This window comes from Ochotona princeps, chromosome 1 (assembly GCF_030435755.1).
Source record: "Ochotona princeps isolate mOchPri1 chromosome 1, mOchPri1.hap1, whole genome shotgun sequence".
Taxonomy (NCBI): Eukaryota; Metazoa; Chordata; class Mammalia; order Lagomorpha; family Ochotonidae; genus Ochotona; species Ochotona princeps.
In genome coordinates, this window is record NC_080832.1 from 18,844,176 (window position 1) to 18,862,014 (window position 17,839).

The following is a 17,839-nucleotide window of genomic DNA, read 5'->3' on the forward strand; positions in this document are numbered from 1 at the left end:
TCTGAAAATCTGACAATTTTATTTTCACATAAGTAAAGGAGCATTAAATGCTGTAAGCAAGGCAGATCTTTATCACATGTAGATACTCATAACATCCCTCCTCGGGCCGGGCAGTGTAGCCTAACAACTAAAGTCCTTGCCTTACACACGCCAGGATCCCATAGCTTCTGAAGTCTTCACCTTGCACGCGCTAGGATCCCATTCACCTTGCACGCGCTGGGATCCAATATGGGTGTCGGTTTGTGTCCTGGCAGCCCCTGTTCCCATCCAGCTCCCTGCCTGTGGCCTGGGAAAGCATCAAGGATGGCCCAAAGCCTTGGGACCCTGCACCCATGTGGGAGACCCAGAAGAAGCTCCTGGCTTCAGATTGGCTCAGCTCTAACCGTTGTGGCCCCTTGGGGAGTGAGTCAACAGACTGAAGATCTTCCTGTATGTGTCTGACTTTCAAATAAAAATAAAATAAATCTTAAAAAAAAAATCCCTCCAACATGAGAAAGAACAGAGTAGAGAAAAATGTGAAGAGAACAGTTCAGGAAGCGACACCAGTTGTGTTGTTAACCTTGATTACTTTGATGGTAGTGGAGGTGAAGTGGATGTTGATTCATAAGATAGAACTTGAAGATGTCATAAATGACTGGGTTCTGACATGAAAATCAAGCAGATGATCATTACTGACATAACTATGTGGTAAAAGAATCCACTTAAGGCATTATATCTCTGGTGCTGGAGACATCCAGAAAAGTATTGGTGTTTGGAACTAGAGACCTAAAATTGAAAGTAACTGGTGAGGTAATACTTAATATAAGAATTGTAGCAATTAAAGCTTCAGGTCAAATCCTGTAATTCATAACCTTATAAAAAGTGGAATACAGAGGAAATGGAGCTTGTAATGGAGAAATGAGAGACAGTCTGTACAGCAGAATGTTAGCAACAGGAAAGCTGCTTGGGTCAGTGGGTGGTTTATCAGTTGTACTCCGCAATATTGAAAATGGATCAACTACTGTGTGAACTAACATGGAGGTCATTGATGACTTCAGGAACTCTTTGATTGGGTTGTAGAATCAAAAAAAAAAGCAGATTGGTAGCTATTGAGTTCTTCAAAGAAAGGGTAGTGTTCAGTGAATGATAACAAAGGGTAAAGTAGATAACAAAGGATAGAAAAGAATGAAAATGTTAACAAAGCTGTAAGTCATGCTCTGGAACCTCTGCTGTGGACTAAAGCAAATACCAGTGCTCAGTTGCAAGGAGATTGCAAGAATGACCTTTGTCCACTCAGCAGGACTGTTTAGAAAGCAGTCTGCTTCAAGTACAGCCAGGTTCCACCTTAAGCAAGACGTTGAAGAGCAGTGTTTTCACGAGAAGTACAGAATGTGGATCAGATTGTTGGCCATAGGAGACTACTTCCGCACAGCACTAGTGAAAGGTTCAGGAGTGGAATGAAAAAATTGGGAGAGTGAATAAACAGGAGGAAAGTGCAGAGCAAGTGAGTGGAGGACTGTGATCCCAGGAGCCCTGAGCCCTGGTCCCTTCCAGAGCCCTTGCCATGCGTGTTTCAGGACACAACGGTAAGCTGTGGTGCAGTCTGCTCATCAGTGTTGAAGGTCTTTGGTGATTTATCTACCACACAAAGAACTGCTATCCTCCAGCTCCCCTTGCTACTCCTTTCTTTCCACTAATGTATTTGCCCCTGTTCCCGTAAAGATGGTGTATTTTACGAAATTGGGACCATTTGGTGACAAATGGCAGAATTTCATTCTTTTTAATGGCTGAGTAGCATTCCATGGAGCAGATGCATCACCGTTTCTTTATCCATTCCTTTTTTTGACAGGCATCTTGGTTGTTTCCATGTCTTAACTAATGTGGATTGTGTTGCTATAAATACAGGGTTGGCAGGCAGTTTTTCATATGCAGATTTCACTTCCTTTGGGTATATTCCCAGGAGTGAGAGCTGGGTCATATGGTAGATCAATTTTCAGTTGTCGTTAACACTAGGTACTGACTTCCGTTGTGACAGTACTAGCTTAAATCCCCGAAGGACAAATATTATATGTTCTCTCTTATAAAGTAACCTCCATTCAAAATACCAGATAAATAGATACAAACATAAACATATCTATACATATGTTCTCATAGATGAAGTGGAACCTAGCATAATGGGAAAATACTTGCAGTATGCATTTCTACTCCTAAATAAAAGGACTGCCAATGAAACTTAAATATAGCCTGACAATAGGAACTAGACTATCTGCCATTGTCTGTAGCTACAGTATAGCAGATTGTTGGATTTGTGACTGTTGCTCAAGGACTGTACTATTATAATATGGGGAAATACAGTGGAGGAGGATGAGAAGGTGGGGGGGGGGAATTCCTGTGTCTGCAATCATATCATGAAAAATAAAAATAAAGATGATCTGTTAGCCCTTTCCTGCTCTTTTGTCTTGTCCCCTGGCCATAGTTATCTCAAGGGCCACAGATCGTGTTTGTGGCTAAGAAGAGGCAGCCCATCCTGAAGATGAAAGGCATTGATAGAAGGAACCAGCATGACAAAGAGCTGCTGTGTCAGGCTTCATGTAGTGAGGTTGAGGAAGTGGTTGTTACAGCTACCAGTAAACAGCACAGCCTCTAAGAAACTGAGTCATCGAGCCACCAAACCCCAACACCTGTTGGTCTGTGGCAGCTTTCCTAGATTCAGGGGTGGTCAGGGCAGTTCCATTGCTGTTCTGTTAGGACAAGGTTGTCAGTGTAGACAAAATGTTTATTGTGGTCTTATGTTTCCTGTCCTTCATGAGTACTGATGAATATGTGCACTCTTTAAAACATCTTATAAAAAGCTAAGATTATAGAATATGCTTAATTTATAGACAGTATAAATTATAATTGCTTATACTTTAATAATTGCTTATATTTTTATGTGTACATATTACCTTTCTGTCACCAGTGTCTACCACTTCTGCCTTCTATCAGCTGATTGCTTTCACACCCCCCCATCACTTTCTCCTTGAAGCCAGCTGTTTATTTTCAGATTTTGTGTTACTCTGACTCTGAAATTTCCCCCAATGTATTTTAAAATATAGAAAATATAGATCCATATAATTAGTTATGATATTCTTTTCACAATTTTCAGCTATTGCTTCCAATTATTCCTAAATATAAGGTATTTTTCTTTTACATTACTGTCAATTATATCACCCATCATTAATAAATAATATAGAAAATGTATAATTTTTAATCTTCAGTGTTTACTTCATTTGAAATGTTTATAAGCATTCATGTGAGACATAAATAACATAATTTATACAGTAGTCATTAATCTTAATCTACAGATAAAAGAGATTTGACAATCATAAAAGTAGTAGTATAAGACTTTATTCCTTAGTGCTGCTTTTTAAAAATAGATATTGCACATTGTAAAGAATTCTTTAACTATAGAAATAAAATCTTGGAATCACAGCTGTTCCCTTGGGTCGATTCACTGAAGTTAAAATAATGTGTCTAACAACAGTGTGAGAGTATTCCTAAATGACCTTTGGAACCTACTGGACATTTCACAAAGTAAACAAAATTCCCCTTGCAAGTTCTGACAACTGCCTGGCATGCTGGATGGTGAAGTAGGCTTCCTGGCAGAACATTAACTCACATGGCCTGTGCTCTGTGTCCTGTGTTTGGCTAAACTGCATACGCAACATTTTTGTTAGTAGTTGCCCTGACCCTACAATGGACAAATTCTTATGTCATAAGAAGTCTTTGTCTAAGAGAAAATACACTACATAGAAAGAGCCACAGCAAAGCAGCTTCCCCTCCACCCCAACACACGTGCTTGTTTGCTTCGTCTTCTCAGACTCTTGAGTGACTGACAATCAACTGACCTGCTTTAGGAAGATATTTTTTTGCCTGCATCCAGAAATTCTCAGTATTTTTGTAGAGAAAAAATGTATGTTGTATTTTTACATTCACACTAGGAGTACCATAGGATCCTGTGTATGGAATCCTATTCTTTGTCATAACTTCTGACGTTTTTTACTTTCAATATATAATCAAGTTTCTGGGCAGAAATCGGTTATGAAATCCTGACTAACATTGCTATAAACTAATTTGGTAAATATAATTCACAAGTGAATACATTTAAATATATTTAAGTATTATCTTATAATGAGTAGTTTGTCACTGCATGTTAAGCCACTACACCTGGGTGACTTTAATTTCTGTGTCAGAAGGCTGGTTAGAGTCCCACTCATTCCAATTCCAATCTGCCTTCCTGGGAATGCATAGTGGGAAGCAGCAGATAATGACCCGAGTAACTGGATCCCTGTCACCCACTTGAGAAACCCAGGTGACACTCTGGGCTCCTGACTTTGCTATGGTCAGTTCTAGCTATTGCAGACATCTGAGAAGTGAACTGGTGAGTGGAAGATTTCTTTCTTTCTCTGTCAGCATTGGAAATAAAAGAAATATCCTCATGTAGGATAAAATGCAGTTTATATGACATGATATACACGAACAATAACTGGTAAAATTGGGAGTACAGTTACATGTTTTTTGTTATACTATCTCAAAACTTAATATAATTGTGAAAAAAAACTCCCTTTCACTGGCCAGTTTCTGTTTAACTGCAGTTGTAAACTGTCAGTGAGCTTTATGTTGAAATTAGCCATAGCTTGCAATAATTGAACACACAGTGTACATTTTTTATGAGTTTGTCTTTATGATAAACTTATTTCTTTGAGGAATATAATCTTCATTAGAATATTGAGAGGAGGATTTTGTTTCATTCATATCCCAGGCTGCTGGGATATGAACAACGCCTCGCCATGTAACAGGCACTTACAGGTATGCACATTTGGGTGGATAATTGGATGAGTTGATGGGTCAGCAGTTGGACAGTATTACACATGAAATACATGTAAGAACCCTTGGGTCCAAATAAAATGAACTTTTTTGTAGTTTCTGTCTTAACTCTTTGAGCAGTTTTTTTGTTGTTGTTTTGCTTTGGTTTTTTTGTTTATTTATTTTTGTTTGAAAGGCAGATTTACAGAGCAAAGCAGAGATCTTCAATCCACTGGTTCTCTCCTGAAATGGCCACAACAGCCAAAACTGAGCTGCTTCAAAGCCAGGAGCCAAGATACTCTTTTGGGTCTCCCACATGGCTGCAGGGTCCAAAAGACTTGGGCAATTTTCCACTGTTTTCCCAGGCCATAAACATTGAGCTGAATCCAGAAGCAGTCAGGATTAGAAATGAAGCCCATAAAGGGTGCTGGGGCTAGCAGGTTGAGGATTAACCTATTAAGCTGCAACACCAGCCCTGCTCTGAACAATTTTTCAAAGGATTTGAAAATTTTTTGTGACTTGTGCAGTTGTAAGGTATCTTTTAATCTAGGTAAAGTTTACATTGAGCTTTATTCAGCTAATATGTTGAAGAACTTACCCAAAGCATGTGCTTTGAAGATATTTTTGTTTTGTGGGACCAATCACACAAGCTTTATAACTGTATTAGTAGCATGGATTTTTAGCATGCTGAACATGTGCAGATAGAAAAACAAAAGTCACTGATCTCCCTCACCTTGAAGCCATCACGGACAATGTATGTACATTGAAGAAGTTAGCTTCACTTCACAAAGAAAAGTCCATGATACCAAAAGTAGGAAATGACTCTATACTGCACACTAGTTTTGCAAGTTAAACATCAAATATCTGTTACCAAACACTACATACAATGACAGTATTTCGTATTGCTGTTTAGAGCGTAGCTCTCTTTGATGAGGATGAAGGAATGTAAAGATGTATGAGTTTGTCCATTTTAACGTTTCTCAGTTAAAATGAAATCATCAAAAATATAGTCTCAAGACTTTTGATTCTTGTAGTATCTTTACAAGGTTGCTAGAGTAATCCAGTACTCTCTGTGGCCTATTTTAAATTTGATTATCCCACTCCGACAAAGCTGAAACATGAGGCTTCTGTTTGACCCTGGGCAGTAAGAGGTAATGTCGGTATCATTGTGTTGGAGAAGTAAATGATAATTCAGAGGGCACTTTGTAATAAACAAAATCCCAGTGCTTCACTGAAGTACTAAATTGAACGTTCCAGAATTACAGGCATCCAGCTCATTCCTTTTGAAGCCTATTTTTCCTGTAAGAAAAAGGAATAAACAAAATTTGTAATTTTTAGTAGAAATTATTAACGAGCGAAAAAGTGAAAAACTCCAAGTAAAATGGAATATCACAACATGGAAAATAATGTTCTCCACTATTCCTTTTCTTTGTCTTACTTGAGTACAATTTCTGTTTTTGGATTGTAGGGTCACCTATATAACTTCAACAACACATTAATTTTGTCTTCTGAAATACTAGCTTTAGACAGAACCTTTTGATTTCTCACCATGATCAAGTTGATATATCCACTGTCCCTTCAGCCTTCTCACTGCCTCTTAATTTTATTATAGAATCATTTGTAATGTGTGTAGTATTCGTTTCATTATCTGATTGTGGAATGAATTAGATAGAACCAAGGCAGGGCGATAAGTTGAGGAAAATGTTCTCCTAATAAAATCCCTCATCTGTTTCTTTTGAAGACTGCTTCTCCAGCTCTCAAGGATCTATCAAAATAGTAAATCACAGGGGGAAAAAAAAGCAAATCACAGAATACTTACTGTGCAATCCGAGTATGAGTTACTCTCGATAACACACACACTAATAGCACTTTGACTTGAATTGTTGTATCTAACAAATGTAAACTTTGGACAGAAAGATAAGGAAATATTTACAGCCCTAATTGAGCACTGCTTATGTGAAGAAATCCAACAAATAGAAAGTTCAGAAAATTAATTCTAAATGACAAAAAAATTATACTCAGACTTACTTTAGGGAAATGTAGAATAAATAAAAATTCAGCCCCTCCTTTGACTTACCAGATTGGCAAAATTTTGAACCTTTTTGCAAGTGTGCAGAAAAACAGCAAATATAGCTATTGATAGTCTAAAATTTGCAGCATTTTTAGAGGTTAGTTTGATGTGAAATCTGCCAAAATCATTTTAAAAGTTCCTTCAACCTGTCACCAACGGTTCTCTGTAACTGTCCAACAAAACTGACAACACATTTTCCAAATCTATGATTGGAATTGAACAGAAACCATACCCTATCTAATTTCTGTTCCATTTTCCTGCTTCAATATACCCTGCCTTTCTGTATTTCTTTATGAGCAGTGTAACCCTTTGTTTATTGGGTCTAGCGTTTTCTTCTCATTTTAACAGCAGACTGAATTCTTGCTAAGGTAGAGTTGAGTGGCGGGAAGGTTTTAGTGTAACATCTTAAATTACAAGCAGTACTTTTATGCTAATGTAAAGGTCTGCATTGTGAGCTCTCAGGAGGAGGTACCTTCACCTGTGCTGTGTTCTAGCATGGATTGCTTTTGCTGGGTTGGTTTCAGAGGTGCTGTGTATGATAAGTATACTCAAACCATGACCCAGAGATACTTTTGGGGCCACTCACTTTTTTCAACATTTTGTCATTTCAATAGTTACTTTTCGTCCATCACTAACATGGATAGGAGACACCTGGCCCATGGGTCATAAAAGACCAACAAAATCATTTGGTCTGACCCTGCCCGTAAACCACAGGCAAAACTCAAAATCCAGAAATCCTAATAGCAGGCTAACTTTAAAGTTGATCATTGTGTTTGGTCTACGGATGATGTCATAAATATCCAAATAGCCCATGGCAGAAAAACTTTCCCCCACTTGTTATTTTGAAATGAAGAGTATCTAAATTTGTTTCATTCCTCATATGAGAGGGGATCACCACAAAGCTAATGGAAAACAGACATTTTAACTTTTCCACAGATTTGTATAGAGGACTTCCATAGCCTGTACCAAACAGAGCTTTTGATTTCTAAATTTCTTTGTTGTTCTTTCATTCACAAGGATTAACCTCACTGGTACCAAATGGTTCAAAACAGTAGCATTTGGATCAGATCATTGAGAACTGTCATTGGACTGCCCGGATTTTGCTAAAGTATTCTCATCTGTTTCTAGAGAAGAAGCAGTTTGGCTTAGAGTGTTGTTTACAAAGGCTTTCCTAGTTTTTAAAATGGTACCTTATGAATCGCAGAGGTGACTGTGTAAACCCTTTGTTCTCATTTGAGAAATGCCTTTCAGTATTTTTTTTTTAACCTTGCAGGTATAATTGAGAGTCGTATGCCCTACGAAATAAATGACAATTCAGAATTTTACTATGAAAATTTTTAATTTTTTTCCCAAGGCTCTTCTTGCCAACTTTTAAATTTAATGTAGCTTTCTTCTTTATTTTCTTTTTATTTTCACCTTTGAATGTTTCTCTGTGTGAAAGCCTATGGGAAAGATTGAGAAGCGGGCTAGGGTTGGTGTGAAATATCGTTTCTTCCTCTTGATTAGATCTCCCATTTGTGGCGTGACCTAGGTCACTTAATAATGCTCATATTTGTCTCAGAAAAATAAGTTACTGGTTTCTCTTTGCATTGACACAATCCCTTTTGGCAGTAGATGGCAGCTGTCCTGTATGATGTATGAGGAAGTGAAGGCTTATGGAGGTTACAACCTAGATACCTAGTAAGTTACACAATTGGCAACTAAACTAGATTTTCCCCATTTGTTTGCATGCCACACCGTTGCCCAGAATACTCCAGATGAGTAAAGGCTAAAAAGTGCGTGCTGTATTTTCTTCACTTTCTTATTTCTCTGTTTTTCTCAGCATGTTCTCATTTTTATACTTTTCTGAAGATGGTTACAGGAGATGCAAAAAATAACTCCTTTTTGATTATTTTTTTTAAGATTCATTTTATTTTTATTGCAAAGTCAGATATATAGAGAGGAGGAGAGACAGAGAGGAAGATCTTCCATCCATTGATTCAGTCCCCAAGTGAGCACAATGGCTGGTGCTACACTGATCCAAAGCCAGGAGCCTGGATCTCCTCCAGGTCTCCCACACGGGTGCATGGTCCCAAGGCTTTGGGCCATCCTCAACTGCTTTCCCAGGCCACAAGCAGGGAGCTGGATGGGAAGCAGGTTGCTGGGATTAGAACCGTCACCCATATGAGATCCCAGCGCGTTCAAGACGAGGACTTTAGCTGCTAGGCCATGGCGCCGGGCCCTCCTTTTTGATTATTAGCTTACTCCCCTCCCCCACCCCAGTGCAGAACCATATATATGCTAAGTAACATCTATCAGCATTCTGCATGATGCTAGTACCAGTTAATGGGAAAAACAAATACAGAAGACACTGCAATCCATGTTACATAAGGAGGATTCTTTTCATGAGTCTCTGAGATTCAAGGGTTTCGGGTTGCATAGAATAATCCAGAGGCTGTATGAATGTATCAGGAGCCTTACTCCTTTTGGGTCTTTAATTTGTGTGGATTTGCCTTGATGTAAGTAACCATCATTTGTATCTGTGTCCTTCCTACTGTTGCACCAAAGTATTCTTCATTCAGTTGGATCCTTTGCTGTTTGCTTACATTCAAGTTTTGAATCACTGAATTCTTAACAGCTAATTCCATAGTGTCTGATATATTTGAGATTGGATTAAGAGTGTTTTGAATACAAACATCTTTAACTAATAAAAGCTAACTGTCTTTAAATAACTTTAGAATGCAGCTACATAATTTTTAAAATTAATATATCTGTGATTCTCTGTTATGTACTAGTTTTCCATGGGTAATTTGATTTGGGTTTACATATAGTTTTGATAATAAAAGTATTTTATGTTATTGCCCCTGTTTTCCCATTCTTAACTAGATTTTATTTGGTAGTAATGTGTGTTTTCTTTATATTCAAAGGGTAGCCATTCTACAAAGGTGGAAGCTGTAGTGAGAACTCTGATGAAAATACAGCTTAGAGATCCAGGGGCCAAAGCGCTGGTCTTCTCCACGGTGAGATCGGCATCCCATGTTCAGCGTTTACCCAGACTGGTTGTCTCTCAGCAGTTGATATCTGAGAACTGAAATGTAATGCCTACTGTAGTAGAACTACTGTCAGAGGTTTTATGATCATTTTTCTATATCCATAAAATTATGTTTAAATAAATATGATGAGATTAAGATAATTGCTGTACTTATGATTTTATGTTCATTTTCATTATTTTTTGTTTTATTCAAAATTTGAATCTACAACCTTCAAGAATAATTTCTCAAATTATTTTTTAGACTAAAAGCACTCTGTAAGTGCACCATCATTTATTGTCTGTTGTTTACCATATCTCAGTTTTCAAAGACTTAATTTTTTCTCCTTTCAGCAAGCATTTAGTACAAAACAAAACCCACTGTTATTTCAAGATGGAGCTAAATAATGTTGATGCTGCTTTATTTAAGAATTTTGTTTTGCTTATATTTACTTAAGTATAAAACATACTTTCAGTTCTTCTGTAGATAAAAATTATGTATAATTTTTTTTACTGTTTTGTGTGTTCTAGTGGCAAGATGTATTAGATATTATTTCTAAAGCCCTCACTGATAACAACATGGAATTTGCACAGATCGGTCGTGTTAAAACATTTCAGGTATGTCAGTGTTTTGCTTCTGTTTTCTTGTCTTCTGTCACATCAGCCACATTAGTTGAATCTTCCTTGATTAATTATGAAATTATCATTTAAAAACAAATTAGGTCTTTTTGATCTTTTCATTTACGCCCATACTGAGGACATTCTTGGCTCTTTAGTAGAAGATTACCTGTGACAATGTCCTTGGCCTTTGGTGTGAGGCCACACATCCTCGGGGTTAGGGTCTAAAGAGACCGGATCAGACAGAACTACAGAACTACATTTTACCAGAATTGTCCTCCAGTAGGCATAGCATAGTAACACATACACACCCTGAAAAGGTACATATGCAAAATATCAGCTGAAAATTTTGCATAGTCATCTCTTATTTCACATTCTTAGTATATTTATTCTTTCTCCCTCTTTTCCCTCTGAACTCATGACACAATTTGAATAAATCATATGCATCTTATACTTACATATTATAAAGAACAAGAGCATTCATGTGCTACTTCATTAAAATTAAAGTCTAGTAAGTTTATATTCCCTAAAATTCAATTTGACATTTGCTTTCCACAGTTATGTTTTGCATTGACTAGACACCATCTGTCACCTTTTTTTATTGATTACATTGCATTATGTGACACATTTTTATATGCACTGGGATTCCCCCCGCCCGTCCCAAAACCCTCCCCCCATGGTGGATTGTTCCACCTTGTTGCATTACCATAGTTCAAATTCAGTTGAGATTCTTTCATTGGAGGTATTGACCAAGCATTAAGTCCAGCATCTTATTTTCCTGGTAAGTTCAATGGTTTCTTAGTGAGACCATCTCTGGTCTGAAGGTGGAGCCGGCAGAGTATCATCCCAATCAATTAAAAGCCCCAACATAATATTTACAACAATTGACAACATTATGGTATTAATTGACATGGTATTGGTTAACCAATATGTTAATAGGAAAATGCAGGTTGTGGTTGAGAACCTGCATCTGTCACCTTTAACATGAGCTGTGACAGTGTTGCTCTTACTTTGAACTGAACCAGCTAAAACTAAAATGTACTTTTCTTTTTTAGGAGAACCTTTCAGCATTTAAACGTGATCCGCAAATCAATATTTTGCTGCTACCCCTGCACACAGGCTCTAATGGATTAACCATCATTGAAGCCACACATGTTCTCTTGGTGGAGCCCATACTGAACCCTGCCCACGAGCTTCAGGCCATAGGGCGGGTGCACCGAATTGGACAGACAAAGTAAGAACTAAAAGGAGCATTAGTAACTTGCTTTGGGTTTGAGATGCCAAATCAGCATTTAAACTCTTCATTTGTGTTCATCGCAGCTGATTTGTTTTTAATTACAGGATGAACATCCTTTACCTGAAATGCCTGGGGCCAGAAGTGTTGTGGATTTCAGAGTTTTTTAAACTTTGGAATATTTGCATATGCATAATATGATATCTCAGGGTTAGGATCCAAATCTAAACAGAAAGTGACAAAACTCATTTATGTTTCACAAATATGCTAGACATTGTAACCTCAAAATAATTTGACAGTGTATTTTTAGTGTGTTTGGGTTTTTTTTTGTTTTGTTTTGTTTAAAGATTTATTCATTTTATTACAGCCAGATATATGCAGAGGAGGAGAGACAGAGAGGAAAATCTTCCGTCCAATGTTTCACTCCCCAAGTGGGCCGCAACGGGCCGATGAGCGCCGATCCAAAGCCAGGAACCTGGAACCTCTTCCGGGTCTCCCACGCGGGTGCAGTGTCCCAATGCATTGGGCCATCCTCGACTGCTTTCCCAGGCCACAAGCAGGGAACTGGATGGGAAGTGGAGCTGCTGGGATTAGAACCGGCGCCCATATGGGATGCCGGGGCTTTCAAGGCGAGGACTTTAGCCGCTAGGCCACGGCGCCGGGCCCTAGTGTGTTTGTTTTAGCTGCAGCCTATTCCATGAGGTCAGGGGTGGAGCTTTGCACTTGACATGACACACTCAACTTCACATTTTGAAGCATGTTGGGTTTTTTTGTTTGTTTGTTTGTTTTGGCGCTTCCAGATTAGGGATGCTCAATCTGAATTCTTACTACATTTTTAAACATTACTCTGCCATGAACAAGCACGAGAGTTCCTGCTGCCCCTCCTGCACGCAGCAAACCCTTAAATTCCAGAATCGCATCTTCCATCCTGCAAAAAAAAGTGATTGCCTTGTTTTAAAAGTAATACCTAGAATAGCTTACACAAAGAAGCATCATCATACTCTGACAAGAATTGACTTTTGATTGTCTAAATTAGCCTGTACTGGAAAGATGCATGTCATCGAAAACAAATGGATCCTTTTTTTAAATTCTTACCTCTGGGAAATGACATTACCCTGAGTTAGCTTCAATAAGTAATTAGATATAGTTTAATAACCAACCAAGCCAAGTAGTAACTATTCTATGGCATACACTGTCTTTAATCAAATATCTTTCAGTAAGTCACCAGGAAATACTGCCTCTTGGATGCTGGATACCCTGAATATTTTTTAAAGGAAGAAAGAAAAGCACACATCTGTACTAAGTACTCATTAAATAAATATTTATTGAGCACCAACTATATTTCAAGCATTATGCAAAATACTTGAGATGGAAATTAATTCAGACATAATCCTTTCCTACCAGAATGCCATAATATAGAATTTAAAATATTGTAATAGAATTTGGATTGAATCTTAAAGAAATAATTATTTTAACATTGGACTGACTAGTAGAGGGTGTCCATAGCCAAGGAGCATTGTGTATGCAAAATCACAAAGGTGTTGGGAAGTTTGGAATTGCTGGAGATTTAAGTACAAGAAAAATAGCGGCAGAAAATGAGGCCTGCTGTGCCATACACAGAAATGGGACTTCTCTGTAAGCAGTAGCTGGGAGAGCAAATTAAGAATTTTAATTTTAAAGAAAAATAACATGTTGTTCAAGCAGAGCCTTAACAAAGGCAAAATAAAACTGATAGAGGCAGGCATGTTCTGGTGTACCTCCAAGACGCATTTAAAGTGCAGTGTGTCTCATTTTTCTGTTAGTTTTATTCCATTTTAAACATTGACCTTTTTTTTCTGAAAATATAGGCTGCCTTCATCTGAGATATAAAACCATAAGTGCAGAGAGGCCCATGTAGCAAGCCGGCAGTCTCGCTGTGCTTCCTAGTACGCTGATTTGTTTTCGCTTTCTGGGGGAACTGGATGTATGAGGTTTCTGAATCACCATTCTCCTCTCTAAGAACCGTGCCCCATATACAAAGAAAAGAGAGCGAGTGTCTTGTCTTTCCATTATCAGCTTGAAAAGTCTACTTGTGTCAGTGCCCACGTAACTTCATTCAGTAGATTTTTTTCCCCATCTTCAGAGTACTGGCATTGCTCTAGGCATGTGGGGTGCCCTCATGGGACCTGCGTTTGAGGTATAAGGAGATTGGTAGGCAGATGGTAACCATTAAACATAATAAGCAAAATATATACTATATCCGGAGCCGGAAAAGCCCTACAGGGTAAGGGAGCTTGCAGCACGCAAGGGAAGGGCCTGGAAGGGAGAGCACTGAGAAGGTCACGTCTGAGCACAGACTCAACGGACATGAGAAAGTTAGTCACGAGTTTCCCGAGTTAGCACGGGAAGGTGACCAAGGGAAGAGAAGTAAAAAATGAAGTCCATGTGCTTTGGAAGGAGGGAGATTGTGCTGGGTCCAGAAAGCAATGGTTTTCACTCTGAGACTCTTCCCCACTGGGAATCTTTGAACAGAGAAGTGACATAGTCTAAGTTTTGACAGTAGTTTTGACTGCCGTATGGAGGCCGGTGGGGGACGGAGAGCATGGGAGAGCAAAAACACAAACTAGCAGAGCCATAGCAGTCTCCTCGGGAGGAGCTGCAGGGAGCAGCATTGCACGTGGTGAGACATGCTCAGGTTCCCAACAGATCTGGAGGAGAATACTGCCAGCTGTGAGCAGACGAAGTGTAGGGTGTGGGAGGGTCGCCGTGACCATGGTCTGTGATGGATGAAGCAGCCTTCATCTAAGCCTGGGAAGACTACAGGGCAGAACAGGCTTATTTTACATGTAAGTTTGTGATGTCTAAGTGCTTTGGCCCCTTTACCCACACAGGAGACTTTACTCTGGTTCCTAGCTTCTGCTGGCATGGCACAGATCCTTTGTCCCAGGTCCCACTGCCTCTCACATTCCTAAGAACTGTCATCTTGTAATACATTACAATATGACTATGTCATTATTATCCATATTCTAAAGTAATAGAAGGAACTCCCCTCCATTCTACCAGCACCTCCATATCAGCGTTTCACCGTCAGCTTTGTTGATTGGGTTGTTGGCCTCACTGTACCACTGGAGTGAGGCTCCAGAGCGTGATACTGCCCAGTACCTCCCCAGTGATTGTCTACTCCCCAAATGGCTTCGTCCAGTTCCAGGGCTGAAGGAGCCTTGGGACCATGGCTGACTGAAATGGATAGGCCCAGCCCCACATGCTCAAGTGGCTGCCAGGCCAGCTGCATATATCCCCTTCTGTCCTTGCACGTGACTCAGCTGGATCTCCCCTATCAGATAACTGCCTAAAGACTCATGTTTCAAGTTTAATTGACCTAGAGGGAACAGTTTTCCTACTGCACCCACACCTACCCTAAGTAAGTTTTCTCCACTTACACTATATCATCACCGTCTGTAGCAGACTAGACCGTAAGTCCAAATGCTTCCATATTTCTATTTTCACATCTGACATTCAAAAGTCTTGTCAGCTCTGTCCCTTAAGCCTTTTTTATATCCATTTGTTGTCTGTCTGCCTTCATTAGCACTTACGTCATAGAAAATGAGACAGTTCATTTTATTCACCGCCGACCAAGCCTAGCCCCGCAACACCTTGAAATCTGCCGCAAGTGGGCACCCACTGAATGTGGCTACAGCATGTGAAGTCAGAATGGACTGTTTATTTCAGGCTGTTTCTAACTTACAATTGTTACTTCTAGACCTACTATTGTACACAGATTCTTAATTAAAGCAACAATAGAAGAAAGAATGCAGGCGATGCTGAAAACTGCTGAGCGGAGGTCGGTCATGGTCTGCTCTTGTTACCTGGGCAGCGGGGGTGGGCGATGGTTTCCTGTTTAAGCTTGTGCCCACTTTGGAACTTGTTTACGTAAATGTCAACGAAAGAAGTCAACACAAATACTCCTTGAAATCAAGTTATGAAATTTGACCTATTCAGTGTTTCCCAATTAATGCTCTGTATTTTGTATTATACTTCAGTTAACTTGATATTTTTATATAAACTTATTTTATCCATCATGCATTTCTTTACTACATTGCATTACTTTTAAGTGAAATACATCTTTATGCCCAGCCAAGAATCCTTCTCTGGCATATATAAGAGCTAACCTTGTATCAGCTTTATGTACCTTGAGTATTTTAGTTGTCACTTGCACATAGGAATTCCTGGACTCGACAAGCCAGCTGATCAGTGTGCAGTGTCATTCCAAAGACAGCACAGAAGCAGAGGAAGCAAAATATTTTTGATATTAAAAATATGCCTTTGGAATCAAAATTTCCTAGTATTAACGCCTAGGGGATTTGTTTTATTTTGTTTTGTGGGCTTTTTTGCTGTTGTTGTTTTAAGATTTATTTTATTTTTGTTGGAAAGTCAGATACACAGAGGAAGAGAGACAGAGAGGAAGATCTTCCGTCTGATGATTCACTTCCCAGTTGGCCGCAGTGGCTGCAGCTGAGTTGATTCCACGAACCAGGAGATTCTGGGTCTCCCATTTGGGCACAGGGTCCCAAGGCTTTGGGCCATCCTCCACTGCTTTCCCAGGCCACAAGCAGGGAGTCGGATGAGAAGTGGAGCAGCCAGGATACAAACCAGTGCCCAAATGGGATCCCATGGCATGCGAGGCAAGAATTTAGCCACTAGGCCCAGTGCCTATTTTTAAAGTCATTTTGAAGACACTAAGTCAGTGTCTTTGTGCATCCTTGTGAAACAGAGAGAACACAGGAGAGCCAAGGACACTACTGCTTTAGAAGGAATTCTTTCTGAACACTCTCAGTATCTGAGAGGCAATTTGAAACCAGAATTTTTTTGTCCCATGGGTGGCTTGTGCCCAGATTTTGAAGACATTTTTGTTCTTCTGTGTGTAACAGACTTAAATGATTTTTATGCAGACTGCTTAAATAAAATACCAATTACAAGAACTGTAGACATTCTCATGAAATAAATTAACTCTAGATTGTTAGAAGGTAATGAGGTGATAAACAGCAGCAGTTGTTCTTAGTTTTAATTCTTTGTACTTTTTTTGTTTTAATTATGCAGGGAAAAATTTATTTTATGCCAAAGCCTCAAAATTATATTTGGAAGTTTTCACTAATTTTGAGAAGACATAAAAATGCCAGGTCACCGGCGTTCTTGGAAAAGTTTCCTGTGACCTAGTACAAACACTTAGCAAGTATTTGTGTAATGTTTTTTATTGTAAATCTAACCGTTGGTTCCTCGGGGTTTCTTTCTGTTGTGCTCACCTGGAAAACTGCAGTCACACCAACTCGGCCGGGAAGAACTCGGAGGCCTCCGTCCTCACTGTCGCCGACCTCGCGGACCTGTTCACCAGAGAGACGGAAGAGCGTGAGTGAGCTGCCCGGAGCCAGTCGGCGGAGCTCCACGTGCTGCTGCGCTTCCGGGCTGCGGAGCCGAGCGTGACGTCAGCAGACACTGCTGTGTGTGTGCTGGCTGAGCACTGGTCAGGCACTCACGGAGTCCTTCTCAAATACTGTTTCAGACGGCTGTAAAGATTTATTTTACATTCCTAATAAGTTTATTTTTTGCCCCAGAGACTTCTATATCTGATAAAACTAGGGAATTAAGAGAATTCCTTTTGATAAGATCAGTGATAGTTTGAAAAGAGGAAATGGAAAGTAAGTCTAGTTTTATATGACTTACTATGTTCCAGCAACATTTCACAGCAGCCTTCAGTGTCTCTACCAGTATCTTGTTAGTGATAGTTAAAGTAATTGATGAAATTAAAATCTGGTTATTTGAGTGCACTTAGGCTATTATTTGGTGCATAATTTTACAATAGTGTAACTCATTGATAAGCTAATGGTAGGCAGTTTTTTTCTTTCCATCTTGCTACTAAAAATCCAACACTGAAAATCTTTCCTACTTCTATTCTGTGTTCAGTGGTGTGAATGTAAGCGCATTACCATTTACCTTGACATTCTCTGCTTTCTCGTACATTTTTATATAAAGATTAAATACACTCTGTAAATACAGTCATTTTGTGATTTTTAGTTGTATCATAACATGGAAATGTTGCAAGATTTCTTTC

The 17,839-nt window shown here is 39.1% G+C and overlaps 1 protein-coding gene across 2 annotated transcripts in view; it reads left to right on the top strand.

Annotated features, from left to right (window-relative positions):
* The window catches only part of SHPRH (SNF2 histone linker PHD RING helicase), a 74,764-nt gene extending 57,577 nt beyond the window's left edge, over nucleotides 1-17,187 (top strand). The window contains exons 25-29 of one of the 2 annotated variants that reach the window (XM_058667351.1): nucleotides 9,802-9,894; nucleotides 10,434-10,520; nucleotides 11,576-11,754; nucleotides 15,494-15,574; nucleotides 17,048-17,187. In XM_058667351.1, the coding sequence (XP_058523334.1) occupies nucleotides 9,802-9,894; nucleotides 10,434-10,520; nucleotides 11,576-11,754; nucleotides 15,494-15,574; nucleotides 17,048-17,144 (537 nt within the window). In that variant the 3' untranslated portion in view covers nucleotides 17,145-17,187. Of the gene's footprint in view, nucleotides 1-9,801; nucleotides 9,895-10,433; nucleotides 10,521-11,575; nucleotides 11,755-12,971; nucleotides 13,501-15,493; nucleotides 15,575-17,047 lie in introns of those variants that run through there. The other variant, XM_058667332.1, reaches the window with a different exon arrangement.
* The last annotated feature ends 652 nt before the right edge of the window (nucleotides 17,188-17,839 follow it).